The 20,206-nt window shown below is 40.7% G+C and overlaps 1 protein-coding gene across 2 annotated transcripts in view; it reads right to left on the minus strand.

Annotated features, from left to right (window-relative positions):
* lmo4b (LIM domain only 4b) overlaps positions 1-20,206 on the minus strand; it is a 33,918-nt gene that overhangs the window by 9,082 nt on the left and 4,630 nt on the right. The window contains exons 1-2 of one of the 2 annotated variants that reach the window (XM_074636532.1): positions 3,714-4,381; positions 1,960-2,200 (exon numbers count right to left, since the gene is read on the minus strand). In XM_074636532.1, the coding sequence (XP_074492633.1) occupies positions 1,960-2,195 (236 nt within the window). In that variant the 5' untranslated portion in view covers positions 2,196-2,200; positions 3,714-4,381. Of the gene's footprint in view, positions 1-1,959; positions 2,201-3,713; positions 4,382-20,206 lie in introns of those variants that run through there. The other variant, XM_074636533.1, reaches the window with a different exon arrangement.

The following is a 20,206-nucleotide window of genomic DNA, read 5'->3' on the forward strand; positions in this document are numbered from 1 at the left end:
TCATTACAAGTGGAAAGGTGTATCCACGTTTCCCCCCCCCTTCCAATTTTAATTACGTTATAGTCCCATTATGAATGAAGTACCCCATTGACTTCCTCATCCTCTTTATGAGGTGGGTGTGAGAGCGCGCAGGCACACTTTAGATTTTGAATTATCCATGCAGATTTAATAGCAGCGTTGCATGCTTGTGTTGACTCTGGTGCAATGCCATCTTTTAAGATTATTAATGCAAAAGAAATTGAAACTGTACCCAAAACTCAGATAATGTACATGTATGTTAAAAAACAGGGATGCACCAATCCAACTTTTTCAGTCCCGATACCGATGGCGATACCTGGGCTTTGGGTATCGGCCGATACCGAGTACCGATCCGATACAAGTGTTTAATTAATAAGCTGTATGCCTGCCTGTGTTGAAGTGACTGAGATCATTCTTTTATGTGTCAGAGAACATAAGGCTTAACTTAAACATTGCTTTCTTAACTTTGTAAAACAGAACAACAAATAAATACAGATATAAATTTACTGAATTTATATTTATTATTAAAATAATAAAATCGTACACCAGCAACTTGGTAAAAAAAAATCTTCAAACTTATCAGGAATTCCAATTCAAGTAAGTGGTGTAAGAAAATACCGAAAAAAAATTGAATATCACGATATTCTGTTTTGTGATACTGTATCGATTCTCGATTTTTAATTAATAGTTTACATGCAAAGATTAACTCAGTCAATACTTAATTTCATTTGCAAAGATATGTATCCTCTCAGTGTATCGGTGGCCTCTTAAACTAGTGCTATGTTGTTGGATGTTACAGGGACTGTGATAAATGCAAATGCAGATCCCACCGTTCTGATTGCATAAAAAAAAAGTAAACTTTTTTTTTACTCAGATTTTATCTATATGGTGGTGTGTTCTTTATACTACCGACAGTTTTCCTAAAATTAGATTTAAAATTTTTTTTTTTTTAAAAAATCACAATATATTGCCTTGCTTACAGTATCGCAATATATTGAATCGTAACCCCTGTATCATGATATGTATAGATCGGCCCCATTGTCACCAATATCCGGTATCGGTGCATCCCCATTGACAAAACAGAAAAATCCTACTAAAAATCTTACATTGATATTAGAGTGAACTGATATGTTAGAGAATAATAGTCAATAATAGTCAAAACAGTTAATTAATAGGGTTCAAATCAACACCGTTCTTGTGTCCCAGGGTGATTCAAGGAAGTGTTTGAACTTTCAGTAAACTGTGCCTTGTGCCGTCACATCAGACTGCTCTACATTACCAGAATGAGAGTGTCATCAATAAGCTCTGGTTGGGTGTCTGGCTCACCTACTAGAATATTTAAAAAGGCTCTCTTTGCTAATTAAATGGTGCTTTTCTCTTATATAAAAAAAGACAAAATAAAACGATAATCTTTGCCCAAGACGAGCGCTGTACATATGTCTCGCAGAGCAATCACAAATCCTACAAGACCAATTTTCTGTCCTTCGGTTGACCATGAACAGCAAACAGGACAGACATGCAGATGGCCTGCAGAGCAACTCTTTTGCTTTTGTGCTATGTCAACATGCCAGCGTGTTTGACCTCTTTGAGGGTAGACCAGGGAGACTTCAACCAGCATACTTTAATGAACACTGATGACAATTTGAGACACATGTTCTGCAGAAATACACCCAACCTTGCTGATCGTTGCAAGACTAGTCCCATTTTTGTCTGTTTATAACTTGATTTAATAGTGTTTCTTAATATATTACAAGACTTTTAAAAGTAAATTTATCTGGTTTCTGAGCAAAACAATTCCATTTAAAAATCATGCAAGATGTGAAATGAATTATCAAACTTATACTGTAATATTAGAACAGGAGTTGCGTCAGACAATGCTCAATGATAATCTCCTGAAAGTCTTAACAATACATGCATGTGCATCCGAGTGTTTTTTCTCACCTGATATAGTCGTTTCTACAGAGGATCATGCCGCTTTTTGTGTAGCACGACGTGCCGATTTCGCCCAGCTGGGCCTGGCAGCAGGAGCACTTGAGGCATCGGCTGTGCCAGTAGCTGTCCATGGTGTAGAGGAGGAAACGGTCCGCGATTTTCCCCCCGCACCCTGCACACCGCTTCCAGGACAGAGAACCTGTGCCCACCGGTGGTGGCTGGCTGCTGCCTCCGGGATTCACCATTGTCCCTGAAAACACACACACACACACACACACAGAAGAGACGATGTCAACAGTCCGCTGGTTCTACGTGTCACACCCAGAAGGGTCATACTTTTACCAGGCAAGTGTTGTTTTGTATACAATTGGGTCAGGACCAAGGATGGGTCCCGGGGCTACGTTGTGTGTAATTGGATCATGTATAGGCGCCACAAGTGAATTTATCAATTATCAAATGAACATCTTGTTCCATCCTTTGAACGGCTGTACCAAAAACACAATAGCTGATCTCATAAAGGGAACAGTTCAGAGTCCTGTTCTGCTACAAGAGAGCTCATTTCGTGAACTAATCTGCCCTTGATCTCCGTCTCATCCCCGTGCTGTTGCTTCATTGGACCTCTCGTGATGAATGTCTGTTAACTGTTAACCCCCGGGAGCCAAGAAGAACAATTATGCAGCACAGGCTTTTGTTGAGCTGCCCTAAGAAATCCTAAATAGCACAATACTTCACACAATTCCTCACTCTATTGCAGTTTGAAACGCTGGGAGGTGGTGGTAAAAAACACAAAGGAAATACTGTACCGATAGGTTGAAACAGAATTGGCTTTTTAGAACTGACATGTGAAGCAGTTTGGCTCTGTGGTGTTTACCAACACTTGATGCTTGCAGGCCCTTTTGACCTGAGCAATGCAACTAAAAACCAATATTTAACAGCCGCCACAGTGATATATACCACAGGCCCTCCTGTAATGATGCTCTAATCTAATGCAATGCAGGCATTTGTTTCACCCACAACATTAAATGTGGGCTCTTTCAAATTGTAATCCTCTCCAATTTGGTCAGGCAGACTACATGCCTGGATAAAGCCAAATCTTTGTTGAAAGGCAGGTAGGCTAATTAGAGTTGGTGGGGAGAGGAGAGGAGGGGTGGTGGTGGTGGTGGGGGTGCACACAGAAAAGCATTCAGTAAGCCCATTAGCGATGGCTCTTAGGGACAAACCACAGCGTACCTTAGTGCTGATTAAATCTAAAAGGAGATGAATCAAAAAGGCGACCTGAAAGTGACTCCCTGGATAAACAAGACGGACCATCGTCAAGTTTCATTCAGAGAGGAGTTTCCACTGAGAGATGGAGGGGACAGGAGGGGAGGAAGAGGAGGAGGAGGGGGGTGGCTTTTAACTTAAATGGGCTAACTCAAGTAATTACACGGGCAGGCAATTTGGGCGCAAGTCATGGAAATAGAAAGAGAGAGAGAGAGGGAGAGGAAAAAACACATATCAGGCAACCATGTGCTAAAAGGGTCCTGTCCGCTGCGTTTTAATGGAAAATAAAAGATCACATTGGTGTTATTGCGGGGGAAACAGGGGATACGGAGGTGGCAAGAATAACACAGGCTATCACATATCACGGCTAGCATTCTTGTAAAGAAAAACACACGAGTAGAGCCGACGACGAGGCTAGTTTTCCTGCTGTAAAAACTAGAAAGAATAAAAACAGACATTTTTACCCATGAAACATAGCGGTAATATGGACCAGAACCTACCTCGTGTGTCTCTGTTTAGAGTAATGGCTGTAAAGTTAATGACTTGCAGGGTGTAGGAGGGTAAACAAGGTAGGCTGCTGCAAACAGTCCCCCCAAAAAAGTACAGGTAAAAAAAAGCGGATACACTATAACGCGCGCGGTCGGTCGGCCTCCCAACAGCTCCGCGCGGACCTCGGCGAGAGGACTCGTCTCGAGCTCTTCTCGGTGTGTGTTCACTTGGCAACCAGCGCAGCAACCAGCGCAGCAACCAGCTAATGGAGTTATCAGATAGTATTTCCACTGGACGGTTCCCGCTTCACTGTCGCTGCTTCACTGTTCTCGGTGTTCTCGCTGGAACAAAAGGAGTCCATTGCAAGGCGTAATTACACGTCTACGCGTGTCGTAGCGTCCTCGGAACCGAGAAAAAGTGCGTGTTTTGGCTGTAATTGACGGTCCTCTCCGGTCTCTCTCTCTCCGTGGTCCCGTTAGCTGCTTGTTCTACATGTGTCGCTGACAGGAAGAAACCTCCAGTAAAAACCCCTTTTAGCCGCGTGACGAAGGCGCCGCCGCAGCCAATCAGAGCGCAGTCTCATTTAGCAGGAATAACACATCCAGCCAATCAGAGGCGAGGGAGGCGAGATGGGACTTGGACACGCAGAAGAGGAGGAGGATGGAAACACGGAGAGGTGAATGGTAGCGATGGACCTGGAGAGGTGAGGAAAAGTGTCAAATATACACACTTGAAAACATTGACAGGGAGAGGAGAGGTTGCAAGGCACAAAGAAAAACACCGTATATCATCATTATATATCATGTTTAATTATTTGCAACAATAAATAGTCTGTAATCCTCTATAATATCCATAAAAGGGAGTGATATCTGAGTATTATCCTAATAAAAACTGATGGATCTCCTTTTTTTGGACTGGTTCCACATGAGCTCAGGCAACATTTTTCTAAATACCAGCAGCATCCATGTGAGCTGCATTCATCTCACGTCTGAGTTTAATTAGTTGACATTCAATAACTACTTAGTTTACCGAGGGTGACTCCAACCTATCAAGGCCCTAATAGCTGCGTAGTGGCGCCATCGTCTGTCACTGGAAATAATCGCAAGGCCTGCTGTCGTGTACAACCTCATTAAGCCTCAGGTCATTGGTTTCAACACCTATTAAGGCTAATCTGCAAGACCTCGATTTGGCTGAGATCCTTTAATTCATTCAGTCTTCCAGTTTTTTCCACCATCATGTGAGACTTCAAAGGACAAGATAAACTGGAAGCAATTGCAACACCTTTTAATAAAAATAATGTGGTGCCGACATGTTTTGCGAACATGTTGAAAGAGAAGGGAATTCCTCTTTTTATATTCAGCTTTTTAGTGTCGAATTGTTCTGTGAAAAACAAGTGACGTCTTCTTAAAAAAAAAAAAGTGTTTCTATTGGAGAAAAGTTGCGACGGAGAAAAGTTGTTTGAGATTCAGCGGGTTGACCGGTTTTACATGACAAAACAGCTTCATTATAAGATGCCCCCGGCTTCATTAGAAAGACATCAGATGTATAAAGATTATCTTTTTCTTGACTTTAATTGTTTAATTATTCCTGCAGCTCCAAAGAGATTGTGCCGCATCAAGCTGATTTCCCTTTGGCAAAGCCAATGCTACTCCACCTTGGTTTGAGGCACATTCTCTTGACGTCCTCATCAAGCCTCTCGCTCGGTAGAACAAAAACACCGCAGACGATGGGCAAAGAATATCTTTTCCACCAAGGAATGATTAATTGATATAAATGATTAAAACAGAGGGAAATTATGAAATGAATTTGAAAAGGGGCCTCACAGGAAAAGCTTTGTTTGTTCCAGGCCTATTTTAATGAGCTTTTCATAACTGGGCAAGAGAAATTACTCTGCGTGTTCTTTTTCTGGAGCTCTTTTTGCAAAATAATTATGGCTATGGAGTTGAAGTGAGGAGGAGGTGGAGGGGTCAGGGAGCTGCATGTGTGGGGGAGAGGGTCTGGAGATAAAGAGGGGGGGGTGTTCCCTCAGAAATTGATCATCTCCTTTCTCCGCTGAGATCTTTCAGTCCTGTGGCAGTTTCCAAGCAGCTGCATTATGAAGCACACCAGATAAAAAAAAAAAACAGCGGCACACAACAATGTGGCGCAACACTATTTCAATGTTTAAACAGCGTCAGACGTGGCTCGCTGTGTTGATACTCCCCACAGGGGTGATCTCACCGAGATGAAAAGGAGACCACGGTGCTTCATAATGAAGCTGCTTGCCCTGTGGGAAAAAAGCAAGAGAGTCACATTCAACATGGTGGTTAACTTCAGATCGGGATTCACTCCGTGTTATATTCTATTAACATGACACTGAGCCACAAAGAGGCCGGTTTCAATCAATGCAAGTTTACACATCGTGCAGGCAATCTTTAAACTAAACAACACGCAGGTCAGCGTAACTTTTCTCTCACACTCGTTTCATGAGATCACATAGCTAACATTGTTTATCACGGCAAAGTATGGCCTTGTTTGTGAAATAGCGTCACACTCGCCTTACTGCATGTGTGTGTGTGAGCTGTCTGTTAGAGAGAATGATATTCAGTTAGCTGAGCCAACTGATGAGGGAAGATTAGAGTTCAGATTATCTACAGATAGAGAGGGCCCACTCCATGACCGAACGGAGGACGGCGGACTCGGCAGAAAGATCTCCAAATGAAATCTTCTAAATGAGTAACTGGCTACTTACCTGCAAAATACATTAGGAATAGTTTGACATTTTGGAAAATACACTTACTTGCTTTCTTGCCTATAGAGTTATATGAGGAGATCAATACCATTCTTATGTCTGTATGCTAAATATGAAGGTAAACCCAGCTGCCAGAAAGTTTAGCTTAGCATAACGGGGAAACAGACCCTGGAAAAAACAGGTAAACTTCTTGTTCAATATCAATAGAGTGCTCCAGGGATGACATATTATGTAGGCCAACCAGGAAGTTAGCATTACACTGGTTCCCTCGACAAAAAGCCTATGGGATTTTTCCATTGGGTTTTGGACTATTGCAGAAAATAAGCTCTGTGGCAAACAAACGTTTGTGATACTTTAACATTTTGTTTGGCAAGATAATCTTCATTAATGAACACCACTTTTAGGATTTTTGAAGGGTGAATGCAATCAGAAGCAAAATGCTAACGTTGGGCTATAAACGAACTACACTATAGTCGCATGAGCGCGAGTATACACAACGAGACTGTAAAGGCGGAAGAGTCTGCGTGATGACGTTTAGTAGTCTCATTTAGCCACTTGTTAGCAATCGCCTTATATAAGACATATAAAGGCTTCAAAGTTCTTGAGTGGGATATTTACTGACGTATTTTATGTCATAGAACAAATCATTAAAATCTCTTAAACTTAAACTAATCTCCAACTAAAAACCCATTTTAAAAAAACATTGATTTCCAGACGAGGGAACCAGAAGTGCTAAAATGCTAACTCATTTCCGGGTTTAAGGACTCATTCTTGTAGCACTCTATTTCATGCCTGTGTGTTGAGTTGTGAGCTGCGGTCAGGACATGGTTAGCTAGCTTAGCATTAGCCTGACTCTGTCCAAAGGTTACACTTAAGGTTTTTGTATGAATTAAACAAACAAGACACAACGTGTTAATTAGAGAGCTTTAGAGTTGCTGGTAGGCGGATTTTGTTGCCTTTGGACAGAGTCAGGCTAGCCATTTCCTCCTGTTGCCAGCCTTTATGCTAAGCTAAGCTAGCCATTTCCTGGCGGTAGCTTGAATTTTACCATACAGACATGAGTGGTATCGATCTTCTTGTCTAACTCTTGGTAACTTGGCAAGAAGGCATATAAGCAAATTCCCTTTATTTATATCATTTTTGCAACATTTTTGATAAATGGCATCATTCAACTCATTAAAACTGACAGTTTTGATATAAAAGTCTGGTGGTAAATTTGAAAACAAATCATTTTGTGGGACACTACAAGACCACATTCGGTTGAAAACATGGCAAACCAATACACTGCAGTGTGATGTGATGTGTAGTTGAAATGGCATGGAAATAAGCACATTCAGAATGACTAAATTAGTGTAATCAAACCCTTCAATCGGAGTTCATGGCCGTGTTGCTTTCTCTTGTGGTATGTTCTCTGTAGTCCTGCCACTTTCCCATGTGGTTCCAGCTTCACTTGGGTCACGAAACAATGAAGCAGCCAGAAGTGTTTTGCTCGATATTCCCCTCTCAAAATATGTCTTACTTCATTTATTTGGTGGTATTGATCTTGTTTATTTATCGTTTTGTAATTAAACAGAACAATTGAGCTTAAGTAAATAGAAATCAACAACTCAAGAAACACCCCTTGTATGGCAGTGGCTTTCTTTAAAGCCTGTGCTGATGATTTCACAAGCTCCGGGCAGTGCAACAACTGTGTAAAAAAGTGTCAGGACCAATACAGTGGTCTGAAGATCAAGAGATAAAGTGATATTTGAATCTAGAACAGCTTACGGTTCCCAGTGTTTGTGACGCAAGTCACATGCACACAATACAAATTAGTCAGGAGAGAGCAAGTAAGTATTAGTGTTATTTCTTGGCCTTAAAAGTATTGTTCAACATTTTGAGAAATACACTTTTTTGCTTTCTTTCTGAGAGTGAGGTGAGAAGATTCATATTAAGTTCATATCTATGAATTAAATACTCATCTGAACCTGTCTTATTCAAACAGTGTATTTCAGTTATTAAACCTGCACATAAATAGAAATGTAAAATTGATAATTTGTAATTTTTCAGTTCTGGGCTGGAGATATTTCTAGACAAACAACTGTTATAGATATAGAGGTAGTTATAGCACAGGGTTTGGTTATTGTGTACAAGCATAATGGTAACCTTGAAAACTCACTGATGACGAAACTTAAAGCTGCTATAATTAATATTTTTACATTAAAATGGATTAAATAAATAAGTTTAACATGAAAGCTGTCACTCATGATGATGAACCCACCAATAATTATCACCTGTCACTGAAGTTTTCCTCAGCTCTATGGAGCATTTTATTATATTTTAGCTCACTGTTTTGGTTTTAGGGCCCGCAACATTACTGTTTTGGTGCAGTCCTTTGCCACAGCAGACAGCTATTTTCGTCCAGAAAAAAACTCCACTGGGCAATCCACTGGACGCTTCTTGCCCAGCACCAAATGACAGACAGACAAAGTTAACAACTAGCTGGTGAACACAGTGGAGCATTAAGGAGCCAGACATTTCCCCCAGGAGTTGGTGGAAACTAAAATAAAGCTAAAGGAGAGATATTGGACTTACATTAAGTGGACACAAACATTCCAAATGAATGCTAATGTTTCTCTGTGTCTGCTGGATGTGTAAATAGACAATGTTGATCAAATATGAATCAATATTCTGTTACTGTAATGCCTATTTTTCTCCTCAAATGTTTTTCAGAAACATCTTGTAGTGTACTGTTTAGCTGTAAAATGAGAAAGTTTGTGACCCGGCAGCCATGTTGAGATCTGTTGAGGAAATACCAAGCACCGCCCACCAGCCGGAACACAGCCAATAGGAACGCTCAATAGGAACACTCTCTCTGAAATGACCTTTGATTGGCCAAAGTCTGCCGTCACGGGCTAGATTTTCTAAAGCCTGAAAACAGAGCCATGAGGAGGTGCAGAAGTCTAGTTATCCCTCAGAACACTTGAATTGCAATATGCTGAAAGGTTATTATGGAATTTTTGCATAAACAACCAATGTAGCCATGTTTGCATGCTGATTCAAGAAATTACACTTTGGACGAAGCAAGGCTAGTCAGTTCTCCCTGCATCCAGTCTTTATGCTAAGCTAAGTTAACCATGTCCCATCTCCAGCTCTATACTTAACACACAGACAGGAAATTGATATTTTCTTCTTAACTTCTTTAAAGAAAGCAAATAAGTGTATTTCCTAAAATGTTGAACTATTCCTTTAAGAACAAAGTGTTCTGCAGTATAGTCGCCTGCCTGTAGTATCAACTTCCTGCTTACAGCAGATCAATGTAATATCTTTATTATTTAAATCTTTTTCCCATATGTTTTTACATAGCACGTCACTGCAGTGTGGAACAAGATATGCTGCGTTTGGTGCTGATTTTTGGACTGAGCTGAAAGGCTTAACTCTAGCAAGAAGAACCTAATGAAGCAAATAAGAGTTGGACTCAAAAAGCAAAATAAAGGGGGAAAAAAGTGTCCAATGGGCAGAGTTACAATGCATTCGACAAGACTGGTTATTGTAAACCTCATAGGGGGTAATCATCAGAGGATTGATGTCTATATACATTTCTTTCTTCTATATTTGGTGGCATTTTTAGATGGTTTGTCACTAAAAATGCACCCTCTTTGAATGTTATCAGCCGATTGAATGGCCGTTATCAACGGATATCAGGCTAATAGATGTGGGTTAGATGTGGCCGTAGTAATTATGACGGGAGCAAAGGAGGAAGTCAGGTGACTTAGTATAATGAGTGAAAAAGTCTGCAAAGGGTGGCGGTCAGAGGCTATGGATGGGTCAGAGCACTGAATTTTCAGCTGGGAGACATTATTTTACTGTACTTTTGTTACGTAACTTACTTCACTAACGCCAAAATATGTAAGCATACTTATTTTACCCCAAACCACAATCTTTTCCTAAACCTAATCAGGTAGTTTTGTTGCCTAAACCTTAGGTTCTTTTGTTTCAATTCACAACATCAAGTTTCACTTTCACAATGTGGTAGTTTGGCCCATCTGAAGCATTGGTAGTGACAACTACAGACAACGCCCATTCAATCGGGTGAAAAATGCACACAGCTTTTCTAATTTGATACCATTCTAAACAACAAGGGACTTTTGTTTCCCCAAATTAACTACTTTAAGCCCATATCTGCACAGGATTTGGGCTCCAGAAGCAAACTTTTCTTGTAAAGCTAGGCCTATATAATGAACCCATCGAGTCCGTCGTGACATTTTCATATAAATGTAATGGATTTTGTAGGTTTTTGATGGATCAGGGTGCACATTTTCAAACAAACCAGAAGCCCCTTCACAGTAATGAATGTGCACAACAGAGCCAGAAAACATCTCAGCGAATGGAAATGATGGAATTCAGAAACTAAATGACAGAGAAGCAAAAACAGCCCTTCCTTTAAGTGCTTTAATCGTTGGATAATTACGTCTACACACCATCTCAGACTCTCTGCGTGTGCACACGTACAAACACAAACAGAACACCATGTGCTGCCTCTAACAACATTGCTTTAATGAAATGTCGTGAATCCTTAATGAGTCCCGATGTCTTGTGATAAATTTCATAATTATTCAACCCCACACAACTGGAGAGGGAAATTCATCAGTCAAAGCAAATTAGTTGGGATCCATTAGGGTTCAGTGTCTTGTAGGGACATTCACTTTATTAGCTCCTTACACCCATTGCCATAATTGGGAGCATATTTCATTTGGCTCTAACCCCACTTTACTGAATGACTGCTCTTTTCCTTTTTTATTTACAGCGACGTGCTGCATACTACAGGCGCTGTTAAATACAACAGTGGGAGATGATGTTGTTCCTTTGTTTATTTCAGAAATTCCTTCAACTTCGCCTTCTCAGAATTTGCTCATTTTTCTTTCAGTGAGGCACCGCGCCAAATCTACCTGGTCCATCTTTATTGATTAATCTAAAACCTCAAATGAACGAAGTGGTAAGAAGCAGGGATATCTGCTCCCTTTAATGTAGATTAAAACAAGCTGATAATGAAAGAGGGTTCTGTCTTTTTGGGAGGAGGCCACGGTCTGAGCACGCAGCTCCTTGTTGATCAGTGGCACACAGCGGAGGGGATAATTTCTTTAGGATGACTGATGATGGCTTCCAATCACAGATGCCTCTCTTGTTTGTCTTGGGGCTGCCTCGGGGTTCGCCTCACCCTCGCTCCCTCTCCCTCTTGCTCTGACAACCTGCAGACATCTCAGATGAGCAGCATTCTTCCCACAGAGACACCAAGTCTCAGACATGGAAGAATGAACTGGAAAGCCTCTCTGTTTAGTGTCGAGGCCGTGAGAAACTGATGGTGGAGAGTGGCAGTCCATGGTGGTTCGGGAGTTGGTTGAGCTTCAAGGAACAAATGCGAACTGGTAGCAGTCAAACTGTTGTGCTCATTCCTTCTACACTATAATTTGAAAACTTGGTTTGTGAGCAATGAAACTATCTTTTCAGATAATTACAGCATTGGTTGTTTGTTCAAATGCCTAAAGGCCCTGACACAAGAAGCCGACGGTCGGCCGTCGGACAGTTTGGGGCCGTCGGTGAGCATCTGTCGGCCTAGTTTTTGCGGTGTGTCCTACACTGTTGGCTCTAGTCTCCCCGTGTTGGAGTTTTTTAGCCTGAATCAGCATGTTGAATCGGCAGCAGCGCCCGTCTGTGAGAGAAATCACTGATTGGCTGTTCAGCTTAAACGAATCGGTACACGAGAAGAGAAACAGAAGTGAGGAAAGCAAGCCAACGAGTATAATCAAGATGGCAAATGCAGAAAGCTCTTCTTATTTTTCATCTCATCTGTTCATTCCAATACACAGATATTTTCACAACGACATGGCCATCTGGAATGAAGCTAAGTGGTGAGTGAGAGTGGTGTGAAAATGGTCGGCAAACGCCGCTTTGTTTCATGTACATCTCATAATAGCGGCTTGTGTATCCACAGTCCTCAGTCTTCTGGTTTCCCTTCCTGAATGATGAATAGATGTGATCGCTACTTGCTGGTGTGGAGAGTAATATCATCTCACGCAGGCGTAGAACTTACATGCTAGTCGGCCGTTGGATATAGTCTTTGCGGTGTGTTCAAATCCAACCTTTTGGCCATGACAAAGGCGACATGAGGCGACTCAACGGTCTGCCTTCGTCGCCGCTAGTTCATTGATGTCAGGTTGGAAAAGTACAGCATTGGTTGTTTGTTCAAATGCCTAAAGAACAATCTATGTTTACCTGACAAAGACCTTTTGTGGCTTTGTGAATTATGACTGTGACAAGTACAAAACACATTTGTTCCCTAGACTTAACCAAGTAGTTTTTCTGCCTTACCTTGTGATAAACAATGACTTTTTATTGATGCAATGTTTTGACTTACAATGTCTCTGTCTTTTACACCTTTCACCTTCTTTACCCTAAACCTAACCAAACCTTGACTTTAGTCAATTTAGTTATTCGTTGATTTAATTTGAAGGAGTTGTTGGTATTTTGGGGCTGGGGCAAAACCAGTAGTAGCAAATACACATTCGCAATGCAACCTTTGCCAGTCTATTTTTTGCACTTGTTTGCTATTTCCATGGCATCATACATGCCTGTTTGCACCAAGGTGGGTGGAGTGGCCAGCTGAAGTTGGGTTTATGCAGACCAGGTGGCACAGTGCAACTTTGGTACCCAAGGCAAAGCAAAGGGCTTATCAGGATTTTATAACTCCTAACAGTTATTACGGTGGCAACTATTTTATCTTTTGTGGCCAGGATAGCGAGGTAAACTGTAGGAATATGTTGGCGGCCTTACGAAGTAATCTACCTGATATCTGATTGGCCAAAGACGTGCTTTTCTAGATGACGATGCATTTAATTTAGCCAGGTTCAACTTTTTGCCGGATGACACTGTTATTTTGCTGAGGCCCAATGTGTTGTTGCGTCAAGGGAGCAGCCTCATTCAAATGAATTAGGGGGCTGCGTTTTTTTCACATGGGGACAAAGTCTGTTTGATCATGGCCTTAAAAGTCTCAACAGTTGGACTCTTACTTACTTTTAATTTAAATGTTGTGTACACCTACTAGCAAGGACTAATCCATAGACTGTATATAAAGATGGATGACATGACAGCTCCCCAAAAGTGAAGCCAAAACATCTGGATCGCTCCCTGGTGGCTGGCTGCAGTATAGGTGATAAAACCAAGCCCCTCCATGTTAGCGGATGGTACATGGGTCAAACTAAGAAGTCAAAGTACACGTCGTAGGTAGTTCTTATCACACTGATGTATGTTCAAGTGTTCATTTATCTGATAAGTTTGCTTTTAATTATTTATTTGACGCTATAAAAAGGGCTGAGACGCCATGATTGACCGCTGCTCTGAGTGAAATAGTCACATCCGGACGCTCGGGAATTGTATGAGAGGAGATGTAACTTTAACTTTCCATAACCGTCACCAGTCTGTGTAATAGAACATGTGTCAATTTGATCATAAATGTAGTTCTAGAGATATTATGGTTACTTGTTTTGTATCTTTCTAGCCAAACAGCTACTGTGGTGCTGACGTAGCAGCTAGGTGGCTCATGCTAACACACTGCGGCCGTGCTTGGCTCGTGATTGGCTTGGACGGGTGTGTGGGCGGGACGTCGACAGCGTGGCTCCAATCCCCCCGATCACTACTGCACAGACTCTGGCTCCAAATGACGGCAAAATTTCAAGACGGCAACTCCCGTATCTGGGATATTTTGGCTTCACTTTTGTACAGTGGGAGGAAGTGGAGACGCACCGTCTATCTATATATACAGTCTATGGACTAACCACACAGGTGAAGTGTGATGAAATATTTTGATGAATACATACATACATATTTTCATTAGTTTCCTGATGAGATTCAATAGAGGCGCATTACACTGACCAAGTATTTTAGGACATCTAGTCATTGTGTTTTTGTGAAACAATGGTCGCAGGTCCAGATTGACATTATATATGCTTAAAGTTGAAGGGCAAACTCACTTTCATAGTGTCAAATGAAGCATTTTCTGAGTCATCAGGAGATACTGAATTTTCCACAACAACAGAAGGCTCTTCACTGAGGCCTTGCTTTAGTGTCTTAATCTCATTCTGCCCACACCATGGCCATGTTTGTCCAAAAAGCCTTTGCTTTGGAGCTGACCTGATTGGAAGGTAATAAAAATCTAAGTCGAACAAAGGGAAGAAATAAGCTACATTCAGGCACACACACACGCTCACACACACAGAAAATAGCACCCTTATCATCCCCGTTTCATTTAGAGTTGATTGCTGTCGGATTATAATGCAATCACCACGCTGTGTGAGCCGTAACTATGGGAACTGGTTTTAACTGTTTATCTTGCCAGAGATCTTAATTTAAGTTTGAACACTCTGGATCACTTAGATGTGAGAGACATGGGAAATTGACAAAAAGGGGACAACAAAGAGAAGGGAGGGAACGGGACGGGAGCCGGGGAAGAAAATGGAGAAACAGACACTTTCTTGTTCTTTCTGTTGTATTTCATATGCAATTTAATTTGTCTTTCAGAGAGAAAATCAATTTATGATGACAATCCACAGGGCAGTAATGAAAGCAGCGGAGCTCCTTTGCCATGGGAAAGTTTCTGCTGGAGAATGCCACTAATCTTGGCAAAATGAATCATTCACACTTTATTTGGACATCTGTGTTAACCCCCCCTCCCCCTTCTCTCTCTCTCGCTCTCTCCTCCTGACTTTCATTCATTTGTGACAGTTTTATTACAAGTTGTGCAGGTGGCTGGAGGCTCAGGAGCCAAAAAGAATGCAGCATGGACATGGTCCAATATGTTGAGGAGTTGTTGAGTTCATAATGGTGTTTCCTCCGTGCAGTATGACTGTCACTGTACTTATAGGACGCTCTCGACTAACATACTACCAATACCTGAAAAGGCACACTGGACAAAACAAGTTTTTGTGCTCCTACAAAGGCCTCACACAATGCTGCAATCAACTCAACAAAGATGTTTGACTTTAAGGTGTGAACAAATCCAGATTAAATGCTCTGAGGCTACGACTTTATGTAAGCCTGAGCTAACTCCATCCTAAATACAGGAAATTGCACATGCTGCCACAGTGTCTGCAGTGTAGTTTGGGACTCACAGCAAGCAGCTTTATCACCTTTTTGGCATTCCAAGAATTTCTAAAAAAACATCCACAAGCTGCCCTCATTTTGAAATTTGCCAGAAAAGTGATACTAGCTTTTCATCAACTTGTCTTTTTCATTTACTTTGAAGACTAGGGGTCAATACTTATGGTTCAGGTGTAATCTTAAAGCTGCACCAGTTGATGTTTTTATTAGTACTGTGTTAACGTGATAATAATGCATTAACGGAAATTCGTTTTACCGCCACTAATTTCTTTATATTAACGCAACTTGGGATTTTTAGGTTGTAGCAGGCTCAGTTTTAAAGCTAGAGTAAAGATACTGCATCATATGAATCTAGAAAGCCTAAAAAACCTCATACTAGCTTGTCGCAGACTCAAAACTTCAGCTAAATTTTGGTGAGGAAAACCTGGCATGGCCATTTTCAAAGGGGTCCCTTGACCTCTGACCTCAAGATATGTGAATGAAAATGGGTTCTATGGGTACCCACGAGTCTCCCCTTTACAGACATGCCCACTTTATGATAATCACATGCAGTTTGGGGCAAGTCATAGTCAAGTCAGCACACTGACAGCTGTTGTTGCCTGTCGGGCTTCAGTTTGCCATGTTATGATTTGAGCATATTTTTTATGCTAAATGCAGTACCTGTGAGGGTTTCTGGACAATATTTGTCATTGTTTTGTGTTGTTGATTGATTTCCTACAGTAAATATATACATACATTTACATAAAGCAAGCATATTTCCCCAAACCCATGTTGATAAGAGTATTAAATACTTGACAAATCTACCTTTAAGGTACATTTTTAACAGATGAAAAGTAAAATTTGGAGCATTATTTGGCCTCATTCTCAACAAGCTAGTATGACGTGGTTTTGTACCAATGGATTTTTCTTAGGTTTTCTAGTTTCATGTGATGCCAGCTTTAGCTTTAAAACTGAGCCCACTACAACCTAAAAATTAGTTAATCGCAATTTGCGTTAACACGTTATTATCGCGTTAACTTTGACAGCCCTAGTATGTACTGTATGTATGTAGGGTTACCTGAAAATCTGTGTATTTCCCAGATTTCTGCTTAAACAGAACTCAACAGTTTAGCTTGAAAATCGAGCTCTGATCCTGAGTGAATAAACACAGACAGTGTCAGCCCTGCACAGAATTCATAGTGTCCTCCAGCCTCTTGATCCTGCTGCTGGGTGGGTGGGTCCTTGAGCTCAAGTCTAAAGCCTGCACTTTAAATTTCTTAAAAATCCATTATCAACAACAGCTTTAATGAAAACAAGACTTTTGACATCTCCAAATGGGAGATAGGACCAGCTAAACTTACATTCTTCTGAACATAATGACATTTAATCCTCTTCCACTTGCCCTCACCACTTCCTCGTACTCGTGCGCTGTATTTCACCCGAACACAAATTGACTGAATTGTAAGCTGAAGTGTGAAATGGAAATAAGTTGAAGTGGCGAGGTCAGCGATCGATAGGAAGTTAATTAATGAGGAGTATGCCATGTTGTGAAGTATGGATTTCCGAATGCTTATGATTGTGTTACAATCATTGAAATGTCACTAGCATTACATCTAAAAAAAAAAAAAAGAAAAAAGAAAAATCAACCTACCTTTTAATTTACCTTCAATTTATAATCTAATAAAAGGAAAAAACATTTGCCTTCAACCAACCAACCACTCACACTGAATATATGTTTTCTTCTTGATTTGGGAGTGAAGAAATTAATTAATGAATGAATGAGGTTGCAATGTGTCATGACTAAAATTGGTTGTATTGAGTCTATGATTGAGGACTGGTAACATTAATAAAATCCCCAAAGACATAATTTTCAGAAGTTTTAAATACATTTAATTACAAAATTCTATTCAAAGATATGATTCAACTGCTGGCTATGAATAAAGATGGTATCTCCTTTATTGAGCAATCATTTTCATACGTGACATTTAAACAGCTTTGATCCAGATGATAGAAGGGCCAAGAAGAGGTTCAGGTTTTGATAAATGCTTCAAAATGAAATGAGAATGGCCAGGACCAGCTATACAGTATATATGATTAAAGTTATATGTTTAAACAGCGGAGAAGAAGCTAATGAATTCATTATGTGCCATGTTTAAGATGGAGCTATGCACACACTGAACATAATGAGTATCCATTGTCATTGACCCACGTAGAAGTCACTTTGAAAAGGGAGTGTAGTCTATTTTTGGTTATTGTATCTAGCACATAGCTGCGGTATTGTTCAAGCTTCAAAAGTTTGCGTGAGAAAAAGTTGTGCTGTGAAAGAGAACAAGGATAAAAAATTAAGTTCTGATTACAATTACGGGACGTGACACTTAGCTGATTTCAAATCAGCGAGGCCAAATTTCACAAAGCCTGTCAATGGTGGCAGCAAGCTCGCCAGATCCCTCCCCAATCAAAAGTTTGCTCTATATAATTTTACGCAATCAGATTTCTCCACAGTCATCCAGTGCAATCAGGTAATCAGAGGGGAGCATTAACAAGACAAATGGGGTTTAAAAAGTGGGTGCACTCTGTTTGCAGGAAATTCCTATGGAGAAGCCCCCTCCCCTCCTTGATTACTCCCATCACCCTCATACAGCGCAACATCCCCGCTAAATAGCTTTCTACTACAGTACAGGCAGTATGTTCAGCAGTGATTGACTTTACACGTAAGATTCGACAGGTAAATTGTTACTCTTAAGGCTATTTCTGTCAAGTGATTAACTGCTCCAACTAACGGCTTCTCTGAATGAGTCTTATTGTGTACAGTAATGGCACCGCGGCCTCTTTCACACCTCTCATTAAATGTGGAATTCTGTGATCCAAATTGCACATGCAGAGTCTATTTATACCGGCATGTATTTTCACTCCATGTATGCAGATATAGCATGTACAGTATGGGACTGGATTTGTGCTGACTGCTGTCGGTCTTCTGTATACATACAGTTTCACCTAAATAAGCTCGTGTACTGTGCTGTTTCTGGAATCATGTTAATAGACCTTTTCAAGCTTATCATAAATATCCTAAATGAGCCCCTTTGTATTTCCTGTTGCAATTGTTACCTCCGCCAAGGCCGAAGGCCTAGGAAGGAAGTTATGTTTTCACTGGCGTTGGTTTGTTGGTTTGTCGGATAACTCCAAAAGTTGATGGATTTGAATTAAATCATTTGGAGGGGTGGGGTGTGGCACAATGAACAATCCATTAGATTTTGGTGGCGATCCGGATCATGATCCGGCTTCGGGAATTTTTTTAATAACTCCGCTCAGCCTGTGCATTAACACCACAGGCTTTAAGACATGAGCAGTGTAACTGATGACAAATTACAGTTGAGTTCGACCAAAGCACACTTGGTGATTGTTGGAAAGAGTAACAACAACGGTTTAGGTGAGTTTTACTTTGTTTCTGTCCAGTTTGAATGAAGGGTTTTACGCTGCTCAGCTACATACAGCTGATCTCAACATAAACAAAAATACACATGGATGGTGGCGCAAGCTGCACGGAGAGAGGTGGGGGGCAGTCGTACTCGGGCAGCTTGGCAGAGGTCTGCGCTCTCCGAGTGCCATTCTAGTTTGTTAATGCTGTAGCTGACAGGAGGTAAACTTGGACCAAAGCTGTTTCCCTTGCAACAGCATGGCAATGAAAAGGGCTGCGTCAAAAATCTCATACTATGCACTATATAGTCAATATGTTTTTTTTTTAATTATTATTATTGAATTAGGACAGTGCACATTAATCAACATATCAACAATATACATCAATGTAAATATGCCGGAATTAGCACAATAGCTAAATTCTATCCGTAGTCCTGAGGCAGGTACTTACAAAAACATAAAACAAAGTTACATTCCGCATCTCTCAATTCTTTTATTTCTTTATCGTAAAGTGCTTTGTGCTGGATGATGACGTTTGCACTGACGGTGGCTTTTTGATGCGAAAGAACGCAGAAAATTGAACCTGTTGCGAAAACTTTAATGATGGACGAAAGTTTCGGAGTTTCTTCGTTATTGACACAACGTTAGGTCGTATTTATTTTTAAACGTGCGACAATTTCAGACAAAAAATACAGACTTGGTGTGCAAAGGCCTTTAATTAGTGAGCTTCAAAGGTGTTGAAAGGTGGATTTTGTTACCTTTGGACAGAGCCAGGTTAACCGTTTGCCCCCATTTTCAATCTTTATGCTAAGGTAAGCTAACTAGCTGTTGGCTATAGCGTCATATTTACTGTAGAGAAATGAGAGTGGTATCAATCTTCTTATCTTACTCTTGACAGGAAAGCCAATAAGCGTATTTCCCAAAATGTCAAACTATTTCTTCAGCCACAATCAATCAACATGAATTAGTTCTATTGGTTGGACTGTGATACATATTAAAGATCAAGGCATACACATGTTGTATGATTATACATGACAGATATACGTATATTCTATAGCCCTATCTTCTATTCCTTGTTGGAATTTGTGTGTTTTTTTCCTCCCAAAACTTTACTTCTCTCCCAGTTCTAATGATACATTTCTGGGTAATCTAACAGATTGACCTCTTCACTCATTTACCCAATCCTTCGAGCAGATTTCCTTGGCTCCGAAATAATTAGGGAAGACGATGTGAGGATGACAAAAGACA

This window comes from Sebastes fasciatus, chromosome 5 (assembly GCF_043250625.1).
Source record: "Sebastes fasciatus isolate fSebFas1 chromosome 5, fSebFas1.pri, whole genome shotgun sequence".
In the NCBI taxonomy this organism is placed as follows: domain Eukaryota; kingdom Metazoa; phylum Chordata; class Actinopteri; order Perciformes; family Sebastidae; genus Sebastes; species Sebastes fasciatus.